At 39.3% G+C, this 19,536-nt stretch overlaps 1 protein-coding gene across 1 annotated transcript; it reads right to left on the bottom strand.

Moving 5' to 3' along the window:
• Nucleotides 1-1,464: 1,464 nt before the first annotated feature.
• Nucleotides 1,465-2,544, bottom strand: LOC134811564 (copper chaperone for superoxide dismutase-like). Its single transcript, XM_063818521.1, has one exon. It carries the CDS (start codon nucleotides 2,535-2,537, stop codon nucleotides 1,848-1,850), a length of 690 nt encoding a protein of 229 aa, XP_063674591.1. The 5' UTR covers nucleotides 2,538-2,544; the 3' UTR covers nucleotides 1,465-1,847.
• Between the last annotated feature and the right edge of the window lie 16,992 nt (nucleotides 2,545-19,536).

Genomic DNA, 19,536 nt, shown 5'->3' with positions numbered 1-19,536 from the left:
TTTAATTGATTGAAACCCAAGTTATCATCGAGAAAATCAGTTTTGGGATGAAGTTATGTTCTGTTAATAACACTTTACACTTTGGGGGTTGAGCATTACTTATTGAGTCCCAAATAGGTGCAATTAGTTATTTAAACATGAAAACACTAAACTACAGTCCGGGAAATCTCGTATCAAATGATTATAGGACCAGCTCTGCCAGATTAAGCATCAATGACTTTCCGTGTAGATTTCCACTGTATGAAAATTAATTTCTGCAAAGCTGATTCCAGATGGTAGTTTTTTAGAAATAATTTAACTTCACGCTGCCCAAAATCAACCACTAAGAGAACTAACTTGCAGGCAAAACGACGCATTAAAACAGAGATCTCATTTCCACTTATCTTTCAATTCTTCTGCTATATCCACAATCATCTCATTGTCCATAGTTGCAGGGAAACTGACTTCATGAACAAGGGCCACAGTTAAGTCCTCTTGCTCTGATATGATACTGACTTCATCAAAGATGGGTCCAGTAGAGTCATTTGTATCGGATGGAACATCATCGTCTTGAGTCTGAGTGTTTAGTCCATTTTTTTCAGCCAACCATTTCCTTCTTGATATGTTGCGAAGGTCTGTCGGGGACCGAATACCAAACCCAATAGATATGCCCCCAATCACAACAAGGAAACATCCTACTGTTATAAGAGTTGCTCTTTTCAGTGCTCTGCCAGCAAACTTGACGGGGTCCTCAATAGTTTTGTCTTTGACAAGTTCTGAAGAGCCATGCTTTACTTTTGATTTTGAGTATCCGTATTTGAAACCAGCCAACACACCAATAGTACCGACTCCAGCTGCAAACAACAGTTTTAACTTTAATATCTTTTTACGGTACTTAAAAACACCTTCGTGTTCTTCGGAGTCTGTTTTTGTGGCACTGCTCATAGATTACTCCAGTAGTACATGCTGTGAGGGAATGTGGTTACTATTTTATTTTGTGCCAGTGTTACTTAAGTTCACTAAATAAGTCCACAGCCGTTTTCAATATATTAAAGTAATAGGAATTTGCTAATAAACCGTAAAGATAGCAATACTGGGGAAACAACAAACTTTGTCATGGTTGCCATTAACAACGATGACACAACAATTTTTTAATCATTGGAAAATGGCTGAGATAATCCAACATTCATACATAGAGAGTTTTGGAAACTATATTCTTTTACGTTTTGAAATCTATGACACAAAATCTGAAACACTTTGATTCTATGGACTATAAATCATATGCTTCTTAATCAAATTGCAGGCATTCTACGAACTACATGTAATTATTTTTATTTGAACATTAGTATCATCTGAACTAGTATAAGTTATGCTACCAAACCATCACATCTTGTATCATAAATAAAATAAGGTTTTAGTAAAAACTAACTTGAATTTATTATCAAAAACATGCTTTGTTGATAGACATAAATGATTGGTCTCTATACAAAATATTAAACGGAACTAGCAAAAGAACTGTGTAATAAAATAGTAGTGCTCTCAAACATAAAATCAAGAATTTTCAGTCATGGCTTATTTTATGATAATTAATATATATTTTTATTTTTATGATAAATAAATAGATACATCAATATATAAACAATAATGCAGGAAGCCAAAAGACAGTACATTTGATCTCATAACATATAGCCATGTAACTTTGCAGATATCATAATATTGTAACTACTCATATTTAACAAAATTTAAAAACTCTATTGCTTTTACTCGTGAAAAAAGAATTAAGCCCCAGCGTATGTGTACTGACTTTTTGCCCCCTGTATATCTAATATAAAAAATTTAAAAACAATAAACATATGTATTGTCACATCTTACTCTGAGGTCTGGGGAGCAACAGCATAAGGCCCAAAGACTTGTTCCTCCCAGATGACTGTTCCATCACACGCACAGATCTTTTTATTATTTTCTGACACACCGGATGATCGTCCAACAATCCCACATGCTATTCTAGCATCATTATTTTGAACAACTAAAGATCTCCCAATGCACTCAATAAATGATAAACCACTTGAGTTTAAAACAAACTTTGTGTCGTTAGAACCATCACTTTCTATCTCTCCCAATAGTCCACATGGCGTTTTGTCACCACTTTTAGAAATAGGGTCACCTGTAGAAATACAGGAATTTGATATATCACCATACTCATTGATACTTACACTATATGGCCCTTTCTGAAGCCCTGTAACGGTTCCTTCAACATGTAAACCACTTTCATCCTCCAATAATCTGATAATTCCACGAGCTTTCCCTCCAATGATGGCAACTCCTGCAGCTTGTGTGAGGGAGAGACTACTTTGACCAATTAATTTCACTTGGGAAAATCTTTCTTGTAAAATATTCTCTACAACATTAACAGATTGAGAAGTTTCGAAGGTAATGTGTCCACTGAGAGGATCATATGATTTTATCTTAGCTTCGTCTGAGAATATTTCTTTCAATGATTCCTTGGATGGGGCATCGCTAGCACCAGGAGATTTTACAAGAAACTCAAAACATCGCATCGTGTACAGTCCTGTGAGAAACATTTTATTAGGTTCAGATTTTCCACACAGTGAGACCATAATTTGCATAGAAAATATGTTGAAAAACGTGTCATGCTTTTTATGTACATGATCTTTATAACAAGAGTTAAGGGGGGGGGGGGGGGGGGGGGCGGCCGCGGGGGGGGGGGGGGGGGTTCACCCTGATGTTTTTGTGAAATTGATGAAAATACCAACTGTGGATTCTGTGTTCAAATAATCGTAAAAAATGAAAAAAATTGCTTCTGAAAATTTCATGAAAAAATATTGAAACCTTTTAAGTTCTATTATTTTGAGCGAAATCAGTTTTGCAAATACCGCGAACTGAGATGCGGGCGATTTTGCTCATTTTTTACAATTATTCGAACACAGAATCCACAGCTGGGTAGATATTGAGCCGTTAGTCATAGAGAATGTGTAGTTAGGCTTACCTTTTAAAATATAAAGTTGGTTTCATTCAAAAATATTGATATTTGACCAATTTATGGGCCAAAATCGATCAAATTTGATGTGTATGCCCAAATATGGGCTTTTTTCGATCAGCCGTGCGCTGAACCAGTGTTGCAAGGTAAAAATTGTGTATATTTTGTACATTTTTGAGTGTAAATTAATTTATTAATTTATCACTTGTACTCATATCACAAATTATTTTATTATAATATCTTAGGAAAATGGTCAAAATTAGGGACACCAGTAAACATCATGTCAGAATGGACAATGACTTCTTCCTACTGGAACGCCCTCCTTTATCAAGACTGAGGGCTACAGCTGGTGCTTTCTCTCACACTGCTCCTAAAATCTGGAATACACTCCATCTCTCGACTAGATGTTTTCAAGAAGGCTCTCAAGACCCATCTATCCTGTATGTGCGACGTCCCTCCCTACGATTGAACAAATTAGGTGATTTTAGAGGATACGCTGGTAAAATCTATAAAATAGTGTGTTTCTAGAGCAAAACGTGCAGTTTTGTTAGTATCTCAGTTAAGTTTTTCAAAATTGTCCCACTTTCAAACGATGATTTTGCGCCCCCTAAGATGACGCCCACACGCACAGCGGGGTCAGCGTGGCCCTTCGTTACACAACTTCCCCTCCCCTTAAGTCGCCTATTTGCGAAAGTCTGACGTTTTCTGATACTACAATGTTAACAACACCAGGTTTTCCATAATATAGTATCCATGAAGTCAGTTTCATCAGATGATCATTGGTGATATCAAAACGACACGTTACTAAAATTAAAGTGGAACCTCTTTATACGAAACCCCAATGATTTTTTTAAAATGTTGTGATCTTGCGATTATGTAAACCCTGGCTTGGTAAAATGTTTCGAACATCAATGATTTCAATGATTTCAAATTTTCCCAATACATCCAGTTAAGGCATTATGAATATTTTAAAACCGAAAACATGTCATTATTTTAAGATGTATAATAATAAAATATTCAAACAATATACACATAATATAGCAATGACCCTATATAAAATCAACCCTTTAAGAATTCAAAAAATTCCCTTAACAATCAAAAATTTTTTTTACCCTTGGCCTTGTGGCTCCAAGTTAAGATCTAGACTGTTTATATCAACAATGTTTTTTCTCGCACCTCTGTCTCCACGGAGAGAAATCACTGTTGTTCTGAGGATTTCAAAGCGAAGGCGCTTTCTTATGTATCCTACAGCGTCTGAGTACCTCTGGCCAGTGTGGTACTCCATCTTACTAGCCAGCTTCTTGACCAGTCTCTCAGCTTCACCACCCATTCCACCAGAAGTCGAGAACACTAAAGGTGTGAAGCTTCCTTTCTCCACTTCAAGAACCCTTGCATTGTAACATCGCTTTTTCTCATTTTCATGGGACAGGTACATTGCTGGTATCGGTTTGCTTGCATTGGAGGGGGCTGGGGCATGAAATACCCTTACATCAAAAAATGCCCTCTCTGAAGCATTCCAAATCGATCTTGCAGAAATGTCCAGCCTGGCTTGGTCTCCTAGGACTGTTCCCTTTGGTAACTGTAGACCATCAACTGGAAGAAGAACTGGCTCAGTCTGCACATCCTTGCATTTCACAGTTCTCATTAGTTCTGCAAAGGTGTCTCTCAGCGAGTCATTATTCTTAATCTAATCTAATAACATTGTTATAACAAGCTCTTTCTTTGTTGAATGGATACATTGTTTGAATGACCTTCTTTGTCGGAACGGGGCCAAAGTCCTTTCCACATTTTGGATCACAGCTATGTTGTCAACAAATATACTACTATAGGCAAATACAGGTTCGCTTGGATTTACAGTAGGAACTAATAGTGTACAGTTGGCAACAGCATAATCATCTGTCATCTTCTTTTGGGATCGCTTGCCTAACTGTCAACAGTGCACTCAATTACCAAAGACGGCCAGCTTTGGCGCAAAATATCGTATATCATGTCACAATTAAATACTACATCGACATTAAATTCTACATCAACATAATTAACATCAACACAAAACTACAAATGTCGAAACTACTGTAAAAGGCGAGTCAATACTAAAACATTTAATTAAAAATGTCAACCCATCGAGATCGTTGCTCTGCGAACCAAATAAAAGCAACAATCTACGATGCAAAACAAAAATGATAGTTCGATTCGCGCGGCGCATCGAAGCGGTAAAGTCCTCCAAATGTACAGCAGTCTACCATCTGAAGTCAAAACAAAATTAAATATAGATCTAATGCAGTATGCACGAGGAAATTATGAAATCACAAATATTATATTAACAATTAATTGTGTTTTTTTATTTCATGAGTTTAGCTTTAATGTTTTAATACTTTCAACACTACTATATAACAAATAATTTGAGTGTTCAGGAATGGTATGTTACAACTCCCCAGAAGGGGCGTACTAAGCTAAGGGTCATCTACACTCTATTAGGGTCATCTACACTTTACTAGGGTCATCAACTCTGAAGTCCTAATCCCCTCCAAAACAAAACACTTAACGGGAGCCGACCCCAAGTCGGATCTATTTGGTCAGTATTACTTATATTTGATTTGAGAATGGCGACAAATACTAGGAAGAATTCAGGTACTCCTAAAACATCTAATAGCTTGTCTCGCAACATTTTAGCTGAATCTACAGTGGACAATGAAGATCAGGAAAACAGGAAACATAGGGACAAGAAGAAATGTCCATGTCAACGCTCTTTTAACGGTAAAGTTTACCTCATTGACTGTTCTAAGTGTCATCAAGAGTGGCATGTGGACTGCCTGTCTATGAAGGGTATAACGAGGTCAGCTATCAACTCCATGGTAGAATGGCTGTGCCCATACTGCTTCGTGGCACCAGTATCAACACTGAAGAAACAGAGAGGTGAATTTTGTTACAGCTGCAGGAACACAAGGGCTTTGCAACAGGCCAACTCAGATTTTGAAGCATCTACAGCTGTTAAGAATCTTGAAACTGTCAGTGCACTCGTGGCATCAGCAAGCTCAGCAGGCTCAGCTCTTGAAAAATTTGACTTCGAACAGTTCTCTAGGAACCTTGACACTCTCTCCCAGTTCGACGTTCACCTTCAACACCTGCTTCTTAAAGAGAACTCCCTTAATGGGCTAAATAATGAAATAAAGCTTCATGACAAATCATTAGAATCAATCAATACTAATATTGCCGAACTTCAGAAGGACCTGAAACTTCTGTCATCCAGACCATCTACAGAACCATCCTCACCCTCAGCTTCATCTGAGCAGTTTCTGAAGGACATCTCTGAACAGCTCACTGTACTCTGTGCCAATGAGCACACTGCAGCTGCAGGCATAAGTGAATTGAAACAATCCTTAGACTCATTACAGCCATTGCACAATCCTGGCCCCTGCATTCCTCCCACCCCATTGCATCCAGGACCTCCTATTCAGCACCTTCGTTCTCCAGTCCCTACAGTCCCTGTGCAGCTACCCAATCATGAGCAGAAACCTGTGGAAATGTTCAAAGATGACTACATTGATCAGCAAACAGCAAATGATTTAGGAGAACTTTTTGTTAAGGACAGCAGTCACTTCAAAGTTGAGAACGACCGCTCCTGCCTAACATATGGGGAAAGGTATGATTACCCAGGTTCCAAGTCATCTGAAAAGCCACAGGCAATACCATCGGTTCTCAAGGAACTCATTGACAAAATCAATAATGAGTTCTGCCAGGGTGATCTACCTCAGATCAACAGCTGCTTAGTAAATCGGTTTGAAGGAACAGACAGCAAGCTACCTAGACACTCTGATGACGAGGCTACCATCCATCCAGAGTCTAAAATATTCACTGTCTCGCTTGGTTCTGCATGTCAGGTTTCTTTCTCTGACTCTCACACAGGCACTGATAAGCACAAGCAGCAATGTGACCCACGGTCCTTGTATGTTATGACACGTCATAGCCAAGCACTGTTCGACCATCGTATTGATGCAGGTGATATAGAAGGGCTACGTTACAGCATCACACTTAGATCCGTGAATTCGTTGAACAGAAATGCCACATGCATCATCATCGGGGTAGTGTAAAATAAGATGGCACCTAGACCAGTCCTCCCGGGCGTACCAATGGTATACGGTGTCTGCTCACAAATCCTCTCACACTACACACTATACTCTCAGTCGTTCTTAGCGACTGACAACCGCAATACCTCACAATATCTAAGTATTGAACTCTACGTTAATATAACAAATACGATATTCTAGTACCGTACACGGAATTAACAGAAAGGGATACTAAGGTGTTAATATCGAGAATATGAGTCAAATGGGAAATATAAACTCGTTACGAACGCTAGTAGAAACACTAAACTCTTAGAACTTCCACTTACTCTGAATAGACTGAAACACGATCTTCGAGTATCGAAAGCTTACTAATTTACCCCACACGGAAATAGGTGAGGCAACTTTAATTTGAACGGTATAATGTGGTACAATTCGTTCCTACGCTAGTGTTGAACAAGGGAAACAGTTGAATCGATTAATAACGTTCGAAGATGAAATATACGGTTAATTAACAACAATTAACAACTATAAACTGTGGCAATACGGGCCACGCCGGGTTCGTTCCAGATCAGCGGTTAACACTTTTATTGAAAGTTAAACACGTCACCTAAAAAGCTTTTCCAGAACTAATCCTAACGTGTCCAGAAATGCGTTATCGACACGCGCCACGTGATACCACGTGGTCACTTAACTACCTAAATCTACACTCATTACTAACGGTCATATTAATCACTAAATTACAATCTACACAACTGCTAAAACTACTCTAAAACTGCTGCAACTAGCCTACATATTACACTATATCCCCCGGGAAAATTTAATCGATTTCGTCAATATCTCCAAGAGGTATTGACAAATTCGACTAAATCCCCCCCTACCTACTAAATCCTTAAAAAAATCCTAAAACTCCCTCTTAAACAACACCCTAAAAATAAAAATACCAACAAAATCCCCGTGATGCAACTCACGCGAAAAAACTACCCTTTAAAAAATTTACACGTGCTACAAAAATATAAAACTTAAAAAATACGTGTACCATCACGTACCAAATCTGAATAATTAAAATTACACGTGAAATCTCTCGTGACACAATACAAATAAATTATAAAAACTAACGTGATACACTTCACGTTACAAGCTTCAACTACTTCAAAATATTTACAAAACTTGCTACCCTACTAACTGTCCTTCTCCTAAACTGTCCATCCTACTTCCCTTACTTCTTCTGCTGTTCTGTCGACGTCGTAGCACCGTCTACCATCCACCGTCTCTGTCCACACCACCCGTTGTTGAACACGTCCTCCACAACCATACTCCTAATCCAGGTACCGTACATCTAGGCACGAACCTACACTTACACAATTATCTCCGTACACCTAGTTACGAACATAACTTACACAATTATCTCCGTACACCTAGTTACGAACATAACTTACACAATTATCTCCGTACACCTAGTTACGAACATAACTTACACAATTATCTCCGTACACCTAGTTACGAACATAACTTACACAATTATCTCCGTACACCTAGTTACGAACATAACTTACACAATTATCTCCGTACACCTAGTTACGAACATAACTTACACAATTATCTCCGTACACCTAGTTACGAACATAACTTACACAATTATCTCCGTACACCTAGTTACGAACATAACTTACACAATTATCTCCGTACACCTAGTTACGAACATAACGTATACAATTATCTCCGTACACCTAGTTACGAACATAACGTATACAATTATCTCCGTACACCTAGTTACGAACATAACGTATACAATTATCTCCGTACACCTAGTTACGAACATAACGTATACAATTATCTCCGTACACCTAGTTACGAACATAACTTACACAATTATCTCCGTACACCTAGTTACGAACATAACGTATACAATTATCTCCGTACTCCTAGTTACGAACATACTTACATAATTATATCCGTACTCCTAGTTACGAACATACTTACATAATTATATCCGTACTCCTAGTTACGAACATACTTACATAATCATTTTCCGTACACCTAGTTACGAACTTCACATGAGTCACTGCAGACCGTCATACTTATAGATATGAAGTCAAATCATCTAGATTAAACCTTATCGGCACATGATAAATCCAGTCATCTCAAGGCAAACCTAGGCATCAGGAGCGATGCTCTACCGGAACTAAGGTGACCCACACTCTACTCTTCTCCGCGGTTCAACAACTAACTCCACCTCTAGCAAACTCTCCACTCTCCAGGGTAGCAAGCCCTTCAAAATAAAAACCAGACATCACTAACAATATCAACTGATATCAAGGACACCAGGCATACCCTAAGCACGGCGGGAGATAAGAAATGCAACGATGACCACCTTCCACAGGTTCCAGGTAGTCTGCATAACATGGCAACAATTGTCGTATCTGCCCGAGCAACAGGTAGTTAGTTAACTGGCATCCCGTGACCAGCAATCCTCTAAAACCCAAGTTTTTTCTTTACCCTCTTCAATACAGCATTAATTCTTGACACCGGTCTATAGTAATCCGGCCTCTTTAACTGAGCTCTATTTCTAAGAGAACGTCCTCCACTGGCTACAGGCGTACTCTGTTCATCGGGTGGGTAAGCTAGTGTATTGTTGCTCTCCCCCAGTTCGACAGGACTTAAACTATCCTCTATAATCCCGGATGTAAGTTCCTCAACCCCTCTGCTCCACCCGGGTGTGTAGAAAGATCCAAAACTTGATCCCGTCCCCTGGATCGGTGATGAAATGTGAATCGGAGTGTTAACCCTATCTGGTGTCTGAGGGTCATGTTGGATTGAAATGTCCTGACTTTCCGTTCTGAAAGGAAGTGTATATTCCGGTGATAGAGGTACGTCAGGAATATCAATATTCTGACTAGACAAGGTACTCTCTCGAACCACAAAACTCCCTCTCTCCACTTGCTCAGGCATCCACAACTCCTCGTCACTACTGCTATCACTATCCCCACTATCACTTCTCACCGTGTCTCTCATTATCTCATTCTTCCAGCCATGTGCTCCATCACCGATTACTATCTCGCTCCCACTACTACACACTTTGTTGTTCTCTCCCATACCGCACATGACGTTATCTACGTTACTAATCACACCAAAACTATTCTCAGAGGATTCACTAACGGAATAAGCGTTGTGATCACGTGTAACATTACTGAAGGATTCACTAACGGCTGAAGCGTTGTGATCACGTGTAACATTACTGAAGGATTCACTAACGGCTGAAGCGTTGTGATCACGTATAACATTACTGAAGGATTCACTAACGGCTGAAGCGTTGTGATCACGTGTAACATTAATGAAGGATTCACTAACGGCTGAAGCGTTGTGATCACGTGTAACATTACTGAAGGATTCACTAACGGCTGAAGCGTTGTGATCACGTATAACATTACTGAAGGATTCACTAACGGCTGAAGCGTTGTGATCACGTGTAACATTACTGAAGGATTCACTAACGGCTGAAGCGTTGTGATCACGTGTAACATTACTGAAGGATTCACTAACGGCTGAAGCGTTGTGATCACGTGTAACATTACTGAAGGATTCACTAACGGCTGAAGCGTTGTGATTACGTGTAACATTACTGAAGGATTCACTAACGGCTGAAGCGTTGTGATCACGTGTAACATTACTGAAGGATTCACTAACGGCTGAAGCGTTGTGATCACGTGTAACATTACTGAAGGATTCACTAACGGATGAAGCGTTATAATCACATTCTACGTTACTAATACTATCTAACTCACTAATGGCTGAAGCGTTGTGACTCAGAATGGTATTGACACCCGCAGACCTGGTAAACTCCTCTCCTCCCGATCTCTCATCTAGAATGACCTCTGTCTGGCACGATGCTTCCGCAAAACTCCTTCTGAATGGAACTCTGCTTCGTCTGTCCTCCTCAGCATTAGACTTTGTCGCCTTTATCATGTTCAGCCCGTGACTCTCCAACAACTCATTCTGAGTCCATCTTTCACCACAGAACTTTTCTGCCTGACCCCTGTTCTCCTGAGCTTGTCTATCAATCGCAGTCCCTCTAACACCGATATCTTGACCTCTGATCCTCTGCACGCCGTGTATAAATTTCTTACCGCCTACAGGTTTCAATAGTGCGACGATCTTGTTTTTGCGGATCGTTATTGGCTCATCAGTAGAGTTAACACACTTTATCGGGACCAATCTTTTATCAGAGTGTACAACTGCATGAGCGAATGAAATGCCCATGTCCCCAATACCTTGCTTGTACTGTGGCTTAATCACACCTTTAAAATTCACTCCTTTCGCCTGTAGTTTTCCCCTGATGTACTGCACCGTGTTAGGAGGAATAATTGTGACCTTGCTACATCTAACCTTTATCTGCTGCTTGACATTCTCCGGCTTCTCCGTGAATGGTACACTATCTCCATTAGTCAGCACCAGTCTGCACTTGCTGTAGTCCAGAGTTACCCTATTTGACCTCAAAAAATCATCTCCAATCAGGAATTCAGTGTCTAACAGATCAGTTACCACGAAGGTGTGTATAAATCTATTGCCAGCAACTACCACCTGTAGCTCTAACTCTCCCCTGATTTGTATCTTGTCTTGAGAAAATGACTTCAATGTCATGCCACACGGTCGGATCCCGCTCTCTAGTCTCAGTCCTCTCACAAAACCCGTGGACACAATACTCACAGCCGACCCGCTGTCAACAAAAAGGTAGGCTGCCACTCCTCTGCAACTCCCAGCCACCAAGATGTGTTTCCAGTTCACTGCATTTACCTCCTTCTGCTTCCCAGATGATTTTAATTGCGACTGATGGGAAATGAATTTTGTCCAGTCGCACGCCCGTTTAAATGGTCTCTCTGCATTCCATGCTGGTCATTCACTGTGGGTCTGTACTGCCCTCCTCGTTCTCCAGATTGCCCTCTGTTGACGTTACAGAATCTCTGAATGTGTCCCTCACCGTGACAATTATAACAAATCAATGGCCTGCGACTCTCTCCTCTACTCGCACCTCCACTCGCCCCTCTACTCGCACCTCTACTCGCACCTCTGCTACTCCGCTCAACCGGACCCACTCTACTCCTACAAACACTGGCAACATGCCCTTTACCTCCACACAGCTGGCACACAATATTGCTCCAACACGAGTCAGCCTTGTGACCCTTCTTCCCACACATCTGACAGTCATTCTCATCCTCTTCTTTCTCACCTTGCCTGCCAACACCATAAGTAGGTGCCCGGAATTCCAGTGTATTTATTGGATCACTGTCAAGCTCTCCCTCTACTGCCTTGGATATGTGTTCCTCCTGTACAGCTAAACGGATCACACTATCAAAATCCTCTGTCTCCGTGTTCATCTGAAGGAGCCGTCTTTTAATAGCAGGGTCTCTCACGCCCTGTATCAACACAGTGATACCTGCACTCTCTCTCTCCACAGCTCTCGGGTAAATCTTCTCAGCAGTGTCCTGTATTCTCTCTGCGAACTGCTCCACGCTCTCTAACGCTTCCTGTCTCATCTTGTGAAACGTTGTTCTCATAATTCTCGCATCAGTAGCGGGATATAGCTCTCGTTTCACCGCACTGATCAGCATTTTCACGCCACCTCTCTCCTCACTCAACAGCCGAATGTTCTTGACTTTCTTGAACTTTGCATCGTCTTCTATCTGATTTGCAAGCCTCAAGTCTAGATTGTCCTTTACTCCGCATAACAGGACCCATTGCTCGAATCTCTGTAAGAATGTACAAAAGTCATCATTCTTCCTATACCTAGGCGCCTTACACTTCATCGTGTATACTCCCTTATCTCTCTCTGTATTTCCGGGTTGCAAATCATCACTCTCAGTAGTTCTCACTCTTTCTTGAAATAAGTTGCTCGTGTGCTCCAACTTTACTTCTTGATCCCTCATCAATCCCTCTCGCTCAAGTTCTGCGTCCTGTCTCCACTTGATCATATCTCTCTCCAACTCTCTCACTCTGCTCAAACACTCCTCTCTCTTCTCGCTCAAATCAAACAACTCCACTTTTCTCTCTTTTATCTCCGTCTCTTTCTCACTTGTGTCCCAGGACCTCATTTCCAATTTCACCTCCACAATCTGATCCACAATCCGTTTTTCCTCCTCTACTAGTTCCTTCATCTCCTGCTCCATTCCTGTGAGTCCAGACATAGTACCACTTTCCTAGGTTCTCCAGATAGTGTAAAATAAGATGGCACCTAGACCAGTCCTCCCGGGCGTACCAATGGTATACGGTGTCTGCTCACAAATCCTCTCACACTACACACTATACTCTCAGTCGTTCTTAGCGACTGACAACCGCAATACCTCACAATATCTAAGTATTGAACTCTACGTTAATATAACAAATACGATATTCTAGTACCGTACACGGAATTAACAGAAAGGGATACTAAGGTGTTAATATCGAGAATATGAGTCAAATGGGAAATATAAACTCGTTACGAACGCTAGTAGAAACACTAAACTCTTAGAACTTCCACTTACTCTGAATAGACTGAAACACGATCTTCGAGTATCGAAAGCTTACTAATTTACCCCACACGGAAATAGGTGAGGCAACTTTAATTTGAACGGTATAATGTGGTACAATTCGTTCCTACGCTAGTGTTGAACAAGGGAAACAGTTGAATCGATTAATAACGTTCGAAGATGAAATATACGGTTAATTAACAACAATTAACAACTATAAACTGTGGCAATACGGGCCACGCCGGGTTCGTTCCAGATCAGCGGTTAACACTTTTATTGAAAGTTAAACACGTCACCTAAAAAGCTTTTCCAGAACTAATCCTAACGTGTCCAGAAATGCGTTATCGACACGCGCCACGTGATACCACGTGGTCACTTAACTACCTAAATCTACACTCATTACTAACGGTCATATTAATCACTAAATTACAATCTACACAACTGCTAAAACTACTCTAAAACTGCTGCAACTAGCCTACATATTACACTAGGGGATTCAAACACTGGAGGCTTGAAATTTGGTACTGATCCTGCTAAGTCATTCGGCAAGTGGTTACCTGGCAAACGCATCTTCGCTCCGGTCATTGATAATATAGATCCTTATGTCACGTTGGGGTATAGAAACTGTGTAATATTGTGCGGGGTCAACGACCTCAAAAACGAAGACGTCAAGAACCAACATGACATTGAAATTATTTATAACGCATTAGCTTCAAAGATTGCACAGATACAATCTGTCAATCCGTGTATACATGTTTTTGTCTGTCCAGCAATTCCCTCTAAACGTGCTGACTTAAATAGAAAACTTATATATTTTAACAGTTTGATTCGACGTAGGCTGCTCCCGTCCAATTTTGGTGTCAGTTATGTGGATGGATTTGATGAGTTCTGTGATAGAGATGGTCTACTTGACCGCTCTCTCTCTCGCGACCTCAACAAACACCAAAAACCAGACTTCCTTCACCTCAACTGGAGGGGACTAGCAAAGTTAGGTCAATTTATTCGTAACACTGTTCTTCTCAGGATTAACGGTGGTATCGACAAAAGGAAGAGGAGGTCCACAAAGGTAGACAGTAGATCCTTCAGGGATGTGACTGCTGGAAGAGAAACTGGTCCTGTTGTTCCTGCTGCTGCTAGTCAGGGTCACGTGGATGGCTACCAACCACATGACTCCCCTCATTAAGGAGGTATGTCTTGTCTGTTCTAAGAACATAGTCATCGGCCAAACAATAGTTGAATGTTTCCACTGTGACTGCATAATGCACCATAAATGCTATCGCAAATCCAATACAAATAGCCAATCCAATGAGTTTTACTGTACTCGTTGTATCCATTTAGACAAGGTTAAATACAACCCATTTAAACTACTCACTGACAATGACAACGACGACAACAACCTAGACGAATACACAACCAAAATCTCGAATACTTTAAATAATTGTAACTCATACACTGCATCTGACCTTACCAATATTCTCTGCAACCAAGTAAAGAAACAATCATCTATTCTCTTTCAAAATATTGATGGAAATAAATCAAATTTTGACAACCTTGCCATTGAAACCTGTAGGTACAAAACAAAATTCTCCGTAATAGGCCTAGCTGAAACCAACACTGGGAAAGAATTAAGCAACCTATTTCAGCTCGACGGTTATAATAGTTACTATCAGGACACAGCACCTAACAAACAAAAGGGCACTGGAGTAGCCCTTTATGTTGACGATAGATTAAATGCTACAGTAATTGAAAATATATCACAAGTCACAGAACATCTAGAAATACTTGTCTTATCATTAAGTAACGAAGATCAACCTGTTAATGTAGGTGTTTTGTATCGTCCACCAAGTGGCTGTATTTCCCAAGCTCTAGTTGAACTTTCTAACCTTCTTGATCACATGCCGAAGTTTAGTTATCTAGCTGGAGACTTTAATATCGATCTTCATGATAAAGATAACAAAAATGTACAAAAATATGAAGAAATATTGTTCAGTAAAGGATTTTGTCCGTTAATATCTATTGCTACTCACGAAAAACCAGGCTGTAAAGCATCTTGCATAGACAACATAATTACCAACGACATTGAGAATGTTATTACTTCAGGCACCCTAAAAGAACGAATAACTCACCACTCGCCTATTTTTAACATATTTAACTGGAATGTTGAAGTCAACTCTGGAAAAACTTCTATTAAACAGTATTACGATTTCTGTCAATCAAATGTTAACGGCTTCCTAGTGGATCTTGAAGATGAGCTTAAAACTAAAATAATCCATAACTTTACTGAATTCCATGACACTTACAAAAACTGCATCGAAAAATCGTTTAAACTAGAAACCCCGAAAACCTCTAAGAGAACTGTTAAGGTTAACCCTTGGATAACTCCCGGTCTCATTTGCTCAATTAATAATCAGCATAAACTGTACGAAAATTGGGTTGAGATAAGAAATAGAAAATGTAAACTCGGGGAAACTGATAACAAGGGCGGGATTTGCCAGTGCCCTGAATGCTCACTAAAACGTAGTCGCTACCTTATCTACAAAGAATACAGAAAAGTCCTAAAGAAAACACGTCAAACAGTGAAAACAGATTACTTCTCTGGTAAATTTGCAGAAAATAGCGGGAATAGTAAAAAGACCTGGGAACTAATTAATAGTATAAGAGGAAAACGGCGGCGTGAAATAAAGCCGCTGTTCACCGTAGACAACGTTAAGATAACGAACAGGAGGATCATAGCAAACGAATTCAATAAGTATTTCGTATCATTGGCCTCTGACCTAAATACTGCTTACAATGAACTTGGTCAAATGAACATAAACAATCTACCTAGTTTCTATGACTATTTACCGCTCTCAAACACCTCCAGCATTTACATGCATGACTGCACAACAGACGAGGTTAGCAAAATCATATCTGAACTTAAGAACGGTAAGGCAAGTGATATTCCTATTCATGTTGTAAAACAGTCCTCAAAAATAGTCACTCCTCTACTTACTGTACTGTACAATGAATGTATGAAAGATGGCATATTCCCTGATGACCTTAAGATTGGAAGGATTAGTCCAATTTACAAGAAAGATAACCAGGAACTCCTTGAAAATTATAGACCTGTGTCGACACTTGCAGTATTTGGTAAAATATTTGAAAAAATTATATTCAACAGATTATATAGCTTCTTCCATTCACAGAATTCCTTGTATGAAAACCAGTACGGATTCCGTAAAAATCATTCGACTAGTTATGCTTTAAATTACTCAGTTAACCACATAGAATCACGTCTCAAGAAAAAACAACACGTACTTGGAATATTTATTGATCTTAGCAAAGCTTTTGATACAATCTCACATGAAAAGTTACTGCATAAGTTAGAAAATTATGGGATCCGTGGAAATGCAAACAACCTTATAGCAAGTTACCTGTCGAATAGATACCAGTATGTCTCAGTATTAGGTGAAGACTCTGAGAAACTGCCCGTTGTCTACGGAGTGCCCCAAGGGTCCTGTTTAGGTCCCCTGCTGTTTATCATCTACATAAATGACATCCGAAACTCATCAATTATAGGAACGTTTATACTATTTGCCGATGACACTAACATATTTATTGAAGAAACATGTGTCAGAAGACTGTACGAAAAGGGAAATGAAGTTTTAGCATCTGTTTATAAGTATATGAAACTAAACTTATTACATATTAACATTAAGAAATGCTGTTTTATCCACTTTAGACCGTCACGTGCCAAAGAGGAAGTAGAAAATGACGAGAACATATTAACTTTGAACAATGTTGTCATTAAAAAAGTCCAAGAAGCTAAATTTCTAGGTGTCATTATCGATGATCAACTTAATTGGAAAACTCACACACGGTCACTTAACTCAAAACTTAAATGTGAAGTAGGTAAGTTATGCAGAATACGACACATTGTCCCTAAACAGTATTATAAGGATTTATACCATACTTTATTCGAATCACATTTGGGATTTGGAATATCTGTATGGGGTGGTATTAGCAACAACAGACTCGAACCTCTCTTTAAAACACAGAAAAAGTGTATAAGAATTCTATTTGGGGATAAAGAAGCTTACTTAGAAAAATTTAGAACTTGTGCCCGGACACGACCATTTGGTGAGCAAAGACTAGGTGTGGACTTTTACAAAAAAGAACACTCTAAGCCCTTGTTTAAGAATCAGAAATTGTTAACTGTTCACAACCTGTATAAGTACACTTGTCTCTTAGAACTATTCAAAATTAATAAGTTAGAGGAACCATTCTCACTGTACTCATCATTTAACAGGTCACCACGACGAGAGGATTATTTCATTACATCACAACCATCCTCACAATTCATCTACCAATCATCCTACATGTGGAACAGCTGTCGACAAACATCAAGTAAGATAAGTTTTAATACTCCGACAAACGGGTTTAAGAATACATTGAAAATTGCTTTACAAGAATTGCAATTCAAGCATGATACACTTGATTGGTGTGAGCTTAATTTTGCCACGAATAAGCTCAAGTTTTGATTAATGTGAGTTACTAAAATAACCACCTATCTTTCCTCATACATGCAACCACTGCACTCCAACTAAACACATTATTTACCACAGTCCACACACCATACTCCACAGATGATATATTTATATATACACACAAACACACTAGTACCGAACAATTGCACTGTAAAACATGCTCACGATACACTCAAAATTAGAAATATTCGGCTCGTATATGAAACTTAGCGACTTACACTCAGTGTACACCCAGTGTTAACCAGTATTACACACTAGTAAATTCTACGTAACGCGCGAAAACAATAATTCTGTAGCGTTTTCATTGTCACATCTCACGTCGACGGGATTAAATGCGCGCGCGCGTAACAACTTATCTTACTGCTAACTCAGCGACTAAACACACAACGACTTTGACAATTGACAGATGACTAAACAATTGTGAGTTATGACGGACTTAACTGTATGGGTCAACTACTGAAACTATATTGTTTACTATCTTATTCATTATACTGGACATGAGATGACGAAGTATCTTAAGCAGCACTTTATACCCCCACTTAGAACTTGATTAGTCACGAACAATAGAATCATCAAAAACCAATACAATAAAACATCTTGATCAATAAATGCCTAGCAGCACCAGACAGCAGCCGTGTACCTTTTTCGACTCCGTGGAGTCCCTGATGGACTTTTGTTTACTTTTGTTAATAATCGGACCAACCTTTCTTTCTCGAAACATGTATCCTATTGTATTTCATTATAGTATTAAGATGTGAAGATATACTAGATATTACAACGAAATAGAGGTATACCAAATTGGCCCTTGATATGAACTATAACCGTGTTGATGGTTTTAAATTTTGTATGTTGTAAGCACTTTAGTTTGTGAAGCGTTTACTCCTCCCCCTCAGCAAGACAGCTAGATTATAGATTAATGATAATAATTGTCAAATGTCGTTATATATTATATAACAGTTATAAATGTTCAATAGTTGTAGAGCGACTTCAAGAGTAGTGGTCCACAGGGGTCCGAAAAAGCCGTACAGGCACTTGGGTCCTTATCCTTGTCACTAATCTCAATTGGATTCGGTTTACACAAAGCATGAACATTTAGACGTACACATTGACACGATATTTATTAGAAAGCAAAAAGTATAAAATAATACGTGCGTGCGCGGCTTGAGCCGCGCCGCATAAGAACGGATGCGTGCAGGGGCTGGAGTACGCTTGTATGTAAATTAATGAAATGTTGCATTGTAAATATTTAGAATTGACGATATATTTTGATCTAAAAGTAAATTTTACAAAGCTGGCTTTGGATTTAGGTAAGATTATAATTTATTTTTTAAAAAAAACCACGGATAATTTTAAATTTATTTCTATTTGTCGTATAATCATAAACAATTTAATCATGTTATTAAGAATGCGCGGCTTTGGCGGCCAGTTATTGACTTATACATTAAATTGAATTTTAAATAGAAATGTGA

This window comes from Bolinopsis microptera, chromosome 2 (assembly GCF_026151205.1).
Source record: "Bolinopsis microptera isolate Bmic1 chromosome 2, MBARI_Bmic_1.0, whole genome shotgun sequence".
NCBI lineage: Eukaryota > Metazoa > Ctenophora > Tentaculata > Lobata > Bolinopsidae > Bolinopsis > Bolinopsis microptera.
Note: the sequence above shows the minus strand (reverse complement) of the source record. Positions and strands in the feature narration are given on the sequence as shown.